General features: G+C 41.2%; 1 protein-coding gene across 1 annotated transcript in view; it reads left to right on the top strand.

Annotated features, from left to right (window-relative positions):
* Positions 1-359: 359 nt before the first annotated feature.
* Positions 360-11309, top strand: part of LOC124037889 (BMP/retinoic acid-inducible neural-specific protein 3-like) — a 96217-nt gene continuing 85267 nt past the window's right edge. Inside the window, exons 1-3 of the mRNA XM_046353086.1 lie at positions 360-750; positions 891-947; positions 1375-1706. Of these exons, the coding sequence (XP_046209042.1) occupies positions 1429-1706 (278 nt within the window). The 5' untranslated portion in view covers positions 360-750; positions 891-947; positions 1375-1428. The remainder of the gene's footprint in view (positions 751-890; positions 948-1374; positions 1707-11309) is intronic.

Genomic DNA, 11309 nt, shown 5'->3' with positions numbered 1-11309 from the left:
AAATAAACTTTGATTTGATTGAACAATTCAGCATGATACATGTGGTGCAAAAATGTATTTTAATTTACATATATATTTTATTTTTTGACATACAATGATGTGCTCAATTTATACATTTAATCAATATATTCTGGACATATATGTAAATGTATGTTTAATTCCCCCGCATATATGTACATACAAATTTTCTCTGGGTACTCACATTTTTGTCTGGGTAAGCACATTGACCATCGATCCTGTTATACAGCCAGACCTAAACCATGCCTCTCTTATCTCGCTTCAGCCAATGGGGAGTGGAGGAGGCTCGGTTTAGGAATAACTTGGACATTTTAATAGTGCTAGAGAGCAAGCAAGCGAATATCAGTCAGATGCATGCCACTACACTGACGGGAGTATAAGAAAGCATTGCACTGACTCGAGTGCACAGTGCTCCAAGTGAGTCTCTCAAATCAAATTTAAAAACAAATAGAAAAGAGGATCATTTGGCTTTTTTTCCACGAGGAGGGGAAAACAACCAGCTATTAGTGCATGCATGCGTTGTTTATTCTATGGAACATCATAAATAACCTATTTTATCCCTGGAAAAACACAAGATTCACATGCAGAAGGTGACATTTGTTTTCCTTCGTTGGAACGAGCGACGCGCGCTTGTTCGACTGTCCGGTGCGCTGTGTTGCCTTCTCCTTTCTTTGGATTTTACACCATCGAGGGTACCCACTGATTCGGTGAGAGAGGGATCCAGCCATTCAGGTGGATGTCGCTCACTTTGCTCATGCATCAACTTTCCGTGGCCTTATAGCGTATGCGCATCTGACCCAGTGAAAATGTTTTTTTCTCGTTTGGTCTCCTGTGCATTGTGCTGCTAACAACTTCACCTTCTGGTCTACCAGGGAGACATTGTAACAACATCAGTGATCAGCATAGTACAACACAGCTTGCAGAATCAGGTAAACAATCATTTACTAATGTATGAAAATACAATAGCCGATTAAATGCAGTCAATTTGACACCTCTGTAGAAATAGCTATTTACCTAATTATATGAAGTATATGTATAGTGATGGGAAACCATTGAACATTTACAGAACACATTATAATATAGTATTTAAATTGCATCATGGTAATTCAGGAGATCATCTTAAAAGGACATCATTTTAAAAGCCTACTTGATTATTGAAACATGTCAGGAAGACTACAGTAAAGCAGAAGGTCAAGAAATAACAAGGTCCTGAACCTACATTATTTCACTAAGATCACACACAAACACACACGCAGTGACAACATGTTAGCCTCTGTATATTATTCTCATTCCAACACACACTCATCCCCCTCTCTAACATCTAACCATCCTTTCTGTCTCCATTCTTTCCTCCAGGACACTGGGAGAGAAGTTTGGGGAGAATGAAGAGTCGTCGGGTGCGGGGGAAGCATGAGTGGCCGGTGTATCACTGTTAGACGGGCGGCTCTGATGGTTCTATGGGAGTGTACAACTCTAAGCCTCCTCCAGTGCTGGGTGGTAGTGGCGGCGGCCGCGGGGGCTAGCCGTACTGGAGTTGGGGCCGCTGCAGATGCAGGGGGCTCCAGCAATGCCACGGGGCCCTTTGCCTGGCTCCTGTCTGACAAAGGGCCCTTTCATCACTCCCAGGAGTTTTCTGACTTTACGGAGCGCTACCAGCAAGGATTCACCACCAAGTACACGATATACAGGTGAGTCTAGCTGAGGGAATTAATTAAAGATGGCTGCAAGGTTAAGTGATATACGTGTGAGATCATCAAGTGTTTGTTGAGCAGCAAGGTTCAGTGTAAAATTGACACTATGCTTTAGAGATACATGTAAAGGTGAAATTGCTGCATGTGAGATTGTTTGTATTACAAAACAAATTGGTTTAGCCTTGCACCTACCTACGCTGGCATGTACCTCTAGTTTCAAAATAATGGAAAGGGCGAGGCAGTTTGCAAAGTCTAACAGAGTAGCCTCATATATCATAGCTCACATCCAGTGGTCTTCATCAATAGCATGTGCTCCTCTGACTACTGACAAGGTCAGGGGTTGAATACTGGGGTTGTTTGATGTAGTGAGTGCTGGTCGCTTTGTCTCCTGTCCATACCCATAGTTTGTAGTTGTTTTTTTCCATTCAGATGCAGGGCGTGCTCATGAGTGTTTGTGCGGTGTGTCCCAGGTGCAATTGTGTGTGCGTGTGCCAGGTCATATGAATAGTGTTGAGTGTGATGTTGTTGGGCATGGCATAGCTGGAACAGCATAGTGGATGATACCAGCTGAATTGTCCTAATTGACACACTGGTGTTTGGCAGCCGGCTGAGGTGACACGGCCATGCACAGATGGGGAATGTAACACTGCACTGGTTACTCTGATCTCTCTGTCTATCTGATCAGTATATTTATCCGTCTGTCTTTCTGTCTCCCTCCCCGTTCTCCGGCTCTGTGTACCTTCCCCAACACACACTCTCTGTCTTACACTCTCACACTCGTGAATATTCTCCAGTGTTCCAGTGACCTTTTTAAGTCAGGACCAGGGAAAGGGAGTCAAGAGGAGTGTGATAGTGTTAACTCTCCCTCTCGCTCTGTCTCGGTGCCTTACTCCCCCCTGCCGGTGACTCTTAGCGCAGAGAACATTGGTGCCTCTGCCACACTGCCTACTCTGGAAGTTAAAGAGGAATAGTGTCTTGGCATTGCAACACCTCATTAATTCTCATCCCTTATCGGGGATAAACTCTCCCTTCTCATGTCATAAACATAGTTATTTTAATTAAGATAAGTACTACAGACTCTGAATTAACCATAGGAGTTGAATATTACTATGTAATATGTGCTTTTACATATTATTTTATTTTCTGTCTGTTTGTGGTTAAGCCTATATAATGTGAGACAAAGGCACCCTGAATCGACTAAAGCTTTAAATGGAATATTATTGATGACATTCCTCACCCAGTCCAGGGATAGTGTAGTAGCTGTGGGTATTTGTCGAGAGCAGGGATTCCTTTGGTGCTGTGACAGATTAGCTTTGTGACTGTCGGCCAAAACATGCCAACTCCTATACCATACAAATGTATAAAATTGGTAGAATTAACCAAGAGCTACTGTATTTAATTTATTTTCATTTGTGCACATATCACCACACTTTAATTCTGACCATCGTCTCAGCTGAAAATGACCTTGACTCTGGTTGATCTAAGAAGTGATTGCGTGTAATTAGGGAGTAATTGCTGTTTAATTAGATACACAACCATGTTTGTTAGGAAGAGGCACACAGCCTTGATAAACCCCTACAAGATTGAATCATACACTAAATAGTAATGGGGATATGAATGGTAAATGTAACTCTGCATGCCACCGCCTTTACAAAAGAAACCGCATGAAAAAAGTCACGTGAAAGAAAATGTGGTTTTAGGACACGTGATAATATATGTTCTTGTGTCATTTTCACCAGTTAGACATGTGGTTTTGGGACACAAATGAAGTTTCATATATTTGTTTTTCACGTTTTTGCCTCATAAAACAAATCAGACAAATTTTCTTCTCTGTTTATTTTAACACTTCCCGCTACATCTAGTCTTCCATCCAAGGACCGACCAGGACCAACCCTGCTTAACTTCAGAGGAAAACTAGCAGTGGGATGCAGGAATGAATGTGCCAAAACTTGCAAAAGGAAAAAAGGCAGCGAAATCAAAACCAGGGTAACATAACCTGTCACGGTTTTCTTCCATCTCCTCCTCTGACGAAGAGGTGTAGCAAGGATCGGACCAAAATGCAGCGTGGTAATTTTCATACATGTTTAATAACGAATAAACACGAACAATAAAAGCCAAGAAATGTAACACGAAAACCGAAACAGCCTACACTGGTGCAAACTAACACAGAGACAGGAACAATCACACACGAAACACTCAAAGAATATGGCTGCCTAAATATGGTTCCCAATCAGAGACAACGATAAACACCTGCCTCTGATTGAGAACCACTTCAGGCAACCATAGACTTTTCTAGATAACCCTACTAATTCACAATCCCAATACCTACAAAAAACCCAAGACAAAACACACCACATAAATAAACCCATGTCACACCCTGGCCTGGGCAAAATAATAAAGAAAACACAAAATACTAAGACCAGGGCGTGACATAACCAAAGATAGGGAAAATTGCAGGAAAGTGTGTCATTTTTCTTATCGCATTATCATAACAAAAGTAAAAAATATATATTAAAAAATAACATTTGTATCCAGTTATGAGAGGGGGGGGGAAATAAATTATTTCCTTGAACTATTTTGTTTCACTATCAGTACTTTGGGTTTTACGTTTTGCTTTCAATATCATTAATTTTGTTTGAAATACTAAGAATGTTGTCATCGACTTCAGAAATCTTGCTTGATATTAATGGCACAAACGTAACTCACTCACTAGAGGATTGCACCATATAATAACACAATTACTTTATTACACTATTACTCCTACCACAGTTTCAGTAGGGAGCTAAGATATGTGACTGGAGAAATGCAACCACTCTCAAATCCATAGACTACGCTATTGGATGCAAGGACTGACCATACATGAAATAAACCTTTTCGTTTTAACCATGTTTGTAGGCTGGTTGTTTACACTTACTTTTTTTTTACAAACATTGAAGTAAAACAAGCTTATATTTGGGGTTCTCATGGGGTATGAAAGTTGAACTAAACTCATGAGGCCTTTATACATTTTTTCTTCAAGATGGGTTGATATTATTATCAGCTAATCCCTACCATTGTGTTGCAGTTGTCATAATGCTTCAGCAATTGTACATTTGTCACGACTAGTCAAGGTGGGTGGAATCAGGCACAGAGAGCAAATAGTGAATAGAGGTTTATTCTCCGGTGAACAAAAATAAACACGGACAACCCAAAATACAAACAGGGTGAAAAATATCCAAAACAGGAAATAACAGACAAACCGGAGAAATAAAACACAAAAACACTGACAGCCGAAACGAAATGACAAAAACAAACAATCCCGCACAAAACAAGGGCGGGACAACCTACATATTATACAGATACTAATTAACTAACACACAGGTGAAAACAATCAGACAAAACCAACAGATAACCGAAAAGGGATCGGTAGTGGCTAATAGGACGGTGACGACGACCGCCGAGCACAGCCTGAACGGGCAGGAGAGCCAACCTCGGCGGAAGTCGTGACAACATTACACCGGGGTGTCAATAGGCACAATTTAAGTAACCTAATATATGTCCCTTTAACGGAATGGTTTTACTGATCCTACAGCTATTGTATGCAGTAATCATGCACCTAGATGTATACTTTTAGCACTAAGCCGGTAAAGCAGTGAAAGCAAGTAAGCATCCCAGAAGTAAAGTGCTCAAAATAGCTCACATTAATATATTTAGCTTAAGAAACAAGGTTCATTAATAATTTGCTAGTAAAAGATGACATTCATATTCTATATTCTGACTATCTCTGAAACTCACTTAGATAATACCTTTGACAATATAGTGGTGGTAATACAAGGTTATAACATTTATAGAAAAAATATATATGCCAATGGTGGATGTGTTGCTGTTTATATTCAGAACCACATTACTGTAAAGATTAGAAAGGATCTCATGTCAAATACTTCTAATTAGTTAGAAGTAATATGGCTACAGGTTAAACGTCCTCACCTAATTCCCATTCTGATCGGAAGCTGCTATAGATCACCATGTTCTAACAGTCAGTATCTGGATATGTGTGAAATGCTTGAAAATGTGTGTGATACCAACAGAGGTATATTTTCTGGGTGATTTAAATATTGATTGGCTTTCATCAAGCTGCCCACTCAAGAAAAAGCTTCAAACTGTAATTAGTGCCTGCAACCTGGTTCATGTTATCAGTCAACCTACCAGGGTAGTTAAACAGCACAGGAATGAAATCATCAACATGTATTGATCGCATCTTTGCTAATGCTGCAGAAATGAGCTTGAAAGCAGTATCCAAATCCATAGGATGTAGTGATCACAATATAGTAGCCATATTTAGGAAAACCAAAGCTTCAAAGGCTGGGCCAAATATAGTAAATAAGAGGTCATACAGTTTTGTAGTGATTCCTATGTTACTAAAGAATATATGTTGGTCTGTGGTGAGTAAAGATGAGCAAACAGGCACTGTACTTGACACATTTATGAAATTGCTTATTCCAGTCGCTAATACAGTGCCTTGCAAAGGTATTCATCCCCCTTGGGGGTTTTCCTATTTTGTTGCATTACAACCTGTAATTTAAATAGATTTTATTTGGATTTCATGTAATGGACATACACAAAAGTCCAAATTGGTGAAGTGAAAAAGAAAACTTGTTTCAAAACATAAAAAATAAAAAAAATGGAAAAGTGGTGCGTGCATATGTATTCACCGCCTTTGCTATGAAGCTCCTAATTAAGATCTGGTGCAACCAATTACCTTCAGAAGTCACATATTTGTTAGATTGCACACAGGTGGACTTTATTTAAGTGTCACATGATCTCAGTGAAAATATACACCTGTTCTGAAAGGCCCCAGTGTCTGCAACACCATTAAGCAAGAGGCACCACCAAGCAAGCGGCACCATGAAGACCAAGGAGCTCTCCAACCAGGACGGGGACAAAGTTGTGGAGAATTACAGATCAGGGTTGGCTTAAAAAGAAATATCAGAAACTTTGAGCATCCCACAGAGCATGATTAAATCCATTATAAAAAAAATGGAAAGAATATGGCGCCACAACAAACCTGCCAAGAGAGGACCAAGTGACAACAAAACTCACAGACCCTGCAAGGAGGGTATTAATCAGAGAGGCAACAAAGACACCAACAATAACACTGAAGGAGCTGCAAAGCTTCACAGTGGAGATGGGAGTGTCTGTCCATAAGACAACTTTAAACCGTACACTCCACAGAGCTGGACTTTGCGGAAGAGTGGCCAGAAAAAGACATTGCTTAAGAAAGAAGTAAGCAACCATATTTTGTGTTTGTGGGAGATGTGGGCATGTGAGAGACTCCCCAAACATATGGAAGAAGGTATGTCTGGCGCAAACCCAACAACTCTCATCACCCTGAGAACACCATTCCCACAGTGAAGCATGGTGGTGGCATCATCATGCTATGGGGATGTTTTTCATGGTCAGAATTGAAGGAATGATGGATGGCACTAAATACAGAGAAATTCAATTCAATCCAATTGAGAATCTGTAGTATGACTTAAAGATTGCTGTACACCAGTGGATCCCATCCAACTTGAAGAAGCTGGAGCAGTTTTGCCTTGAAGAATTGGCAAAAATCCCAGTGGCTAGATATGCCAAGCTTATAGAGACATGCCCCAAGAGACTTGCAGCTGTAATTGCTGCAATAGGTGGCTCTACAAAGTATTGACTTTGGGCGGTGAAATTCTGGTTTTTGTCTTATTTCTTGTTTGTTTCACAATAAAACATATTTTTCATCGTCAAAGTGGTATGCATGTTGTGTAAATCAAATGATACAAACTCCCTCCCCAAATATCTATTTTAATTCCAGGTTGTAAGGCAACAAAATAGTAAAAATCCCAAGGTGGGTGAATACTTTCTCAAGCCACTGTAAGCATGCACCCATTAAGAAAATGACTGTAAAACTGTTAAATCCCCATGTCTTGATGAGGAATTGAAAAAATTGTATGGTTGAGCGAGATGAGGCAAAAGGAATGGCAAGTAAGTCTGGCTGCATAACCGATTGGAAAACGTAGTGCAAATTGAGAAATCATGTGACTAAACTGAATAAAAAGAAGAAGAAGAAACTAAACTATGAAACCAAAATAAATAAAATGAACAATGATTGTAAAAAGCTTTGGAGCACCTTCAATGAAATTCCGGGATAAAAGGCTCCATCATTCATTGAAACAGATGGCTCATTCATAACAAAACCAACTGATATTGCCAACTACTTTAATTATTTTTTTCATTGGCAGGATTATCAGACATGCCAGCAACAAATTCTGACTCTACACATGCAAGTATATCTGACCAAAGTATGATTGACAAGCATTGTAATTTTAAATTCTGTACTGTTAATGTGGAAGAGGTGGAAAATTATTGTTGTCAATGAACAATGACAAGCCACCGGGGTCTGACAACTTGGATGGAAAATTACAGAGCATAATAGCGGACAATATTGCCACATCTTCAATTTAAGCCTACTAGGTGTGTGCCCGCATGCTTGGAGGGAAGCTAAAATAATTCCAGTACCTAAGAATAGTAAAGCCCCCTTTACTGGCTCAAAAAGCCGACCAACCAGCCTGTTACCAATCCTTAGTAAACTTTTGTAAAAAATTGTGTTTGACCAGATACAATGCTATTTTACAGTACACAAATTGACATCAAACTTTCAGCATGCTTATAGAGAAGGACATTCAACAAGCACAGCACTTACACAAATTACTGATTAGCTGAGAGAAATTGACGATAAAAAGATTGTGTGGGCTTTTTTATGATGGTGCCACGGTGAAAGTCACTGTGGCAGTATGGGCCATTCTACTGTCAATGTTTGTCTGTGGAGATTGCATGGCTGTGTGCTTGATTTCATACACCTGTCAGCAATGGGTGTGGCTAAAGTAGGTGAATCCATTAATTTGAAGGGGTGTCCACATTTTGGCCATGTAGTGTATGTCTCCATTTGAATGTGATCCATTAACCTGACCCACAAAATGTAATCATTGCACTGTTCTGTGAATGTCCCGCAAAATTGTTCCCTTGTCTCACATTTGGACATTTTAGATGTGGTCACCCTAATTCTACCCGTGGAAACATTGTTTCTGCAACATATTAACACCATCTTTGCACATGTGAGGAGAATAACATTATTTGACATTCATATGTGAAAATCACATGTGGAAATGTACATCTGCAATTCCACAGTTTTTTGACATGTAAAATGGCAAATGTGATTTTCACATGTGAAACTGCAATTCAAATGAGGGGAAAATATGTTATTCTCCTTGCATGTGAAAACGTGGTGCTAACAGGTGAACTATTTTTTTCACTGTTTTAAATTTAAGCTCGACATGTGAAAAAACTTTTATTTATTTATTAGGGATGTCCTTATATGGCAAAAGCCACTCCACATTGCCTATATAATATAATTCTATATTGTCTTTCAAGAGGGACATCATTTTCAGACTCCTTAAAATCACCAAACATAGTCACACATCCATTTTCAAGTCACATAACATTTACTACTTCAAATGGTTAATATCTAGACTCATGATGTACTGTGGAGCATGACCTCTTCTCTGCCTCAGGACAGTCACAGTAGCGTTTCCCTGTAGCTCGAGGAGTCGTGACAGGGAGCTCATAGAGCACAGGGCTTATTGTTCCTGACAAGTGCGTGATTGGGGGAAGTTATATGGGGCAGAGGTCCGTGGTGGTGTCTCCGCTGCCATGTCCACAGCCATTGCCTGTGTGTGTGTGTTTGTTTGTGGAGCAGAGGTCCGTGGTAACGTTTATTCCAGATCCTGAGCTTTGTGTTGGTGGTGACAGAGCTTTCATTCTCAAGGACAGCTGAGTGAGGAGTGTTGATGGCACTCTGGTCCAGAAATGTAGCCGATACAGTACATTCATTCTTTGTAACAATTACGTCTTTCATTGCTTTAAACAAGTACCTAGTTCATCTTGATCATGTGCTGTTCCGTATCAATCAATCAATCAATCAATCAAATGTATTTATAAAGCCCTTTTTATATAAGCCAATGTCACAAAGTGCTATACAGAAACCCAGCCTAAAACCCCAAACAGCAAGCAATGCAGATGTAGAAGCACAATGGCTAGGAAAAATTCCCTAGAAAGGCAGGAACCTAGGAAGATACCTAAATAAGAACCAGGCTCTGAGTGGTGGCCAGTCCTATTCTGGCTGTGCCGGGTTGAGATTATAACAGTACATGGCCAAGATGTTCATAGATGACCAGCAGGGACAAATAATAATAATAATCACAGTGGTTGTAGAGGGTGCAACAGGTCAGCACCTCAGGAGTAAATGTCAGTTGGCTTTTCATAGCTAAGCATTCAGAGTTAGACAGCAGGTGTGGTAGAGAGAGAGAGTTGAAAACAGCAGGTCCGGGACAAGGTAGCACATCCGGTGAACAGATCAGGTTTCCATAGGCAGAACAGTTGAAACTGGAGCAGCAGCATGACCAGGTGGTCTGGGGACAGCAAGGAGTCATCAGGCCAGGTAGTCCTGGATGATGGTCCCAGGGCTCAGGTCCTCTGGGAGGGGAGGAAGAGGGAGAGAGAATTAGATGAAGCATACTTAAATTCACACAGGACACCGGATAAGACAAGAGAAATACTCCAGATATAACAGACTGACTCTAGCCTCCCGTCACAAACTATTGCAGCATAAATACTGTAGGCTGAGACAGGAGGGGTCGGGAGAAACTGTGGCCCATCCAATGATACCCCTGGACAGGACCAAACAGGCAGGATATAACCCCACCCACTTTGTCAACCACAGCCACCATACCACTAGAGAGATATCTTCAACAACCAACTTACTACCCTGAGACAAAGCTGAGTATAGGCAACATAGATCTTCCCCAAGGCACGAACCCGAGAAGCCAAACCTGGACAGGAAGATCATGTTGGTGACTCAACACACTCAAGTGACGCACCCCTCCTAGGGATGGGATGGAAGAGCACCAGTAAGCCAGTGACTCGTAATAGGATTAGAGGCAGAGAATCCCGATGGAGAGAGGGGAACCGGCCTGGCAGAGACAGCAAGGGTGGTTCGTCTCTCCAGTGCCTTTCCGTTCATCTTCACACCCCTGGGCCAGACTACACTCAATCATGGGATATACTGAAGAGATGAGTCTTCAATAAAGACTTAAAGGTTGAGACCGAGTCTGCGTCTCTCACGTGGATAGGCAGATAATTCCATAAAAATGTTGCTCTATAGGAGAAAGCCCTGCCTCCAGCTTTTTGCTTTGAAATTAAAGGGACAATTAGGAGGCCTGCGTCTTGTGTCTGTAGTGTAAGGTATGTACGCAGGGCCAGCCCTCCCATTAGGTTAGATTAGGCCGCCGCCTACGGAGGCCCCTAAATTTGAGGTAGAATTTTGACAATTGGCTGCCGCCCTCCGGCACCCCTGATCGTCTACGACAAAGAGGGCAAACCGGGAGGAGTCCTAGCCATGCACTTCCACCGATGATGACAGCTCTCTGGCTGAACAGGTGGTCACCAGGCCTAACCACACTTTAAAACAATGTCGGCGAAGACCCTACTATCTTGGACCCAGATTGAGATTCATCGCTCCCCGTCCCCGATGAC

Source organism: Oncorhynchus gorbuscha, linkage group LG06, assembly GCF_021184085.1.
Source record: "Oncorhynchus gorbuscha isolate QuinsamMale2020 ecotype Even-year linkage group LG06, OgorEven_v1.0, whole genome shotgun sequence".
NCBI lineage: Eukaryota > Metazoa > Chordata > Actinopteri > Salmoniformes > Salmonidae > Oncorhynchus > Oncorhynchus gorbuscha.
Note: the sequence above shows the minus strand (reverse complement) of the source record. Positions and strands in the feature narration are given on the sequence as shown.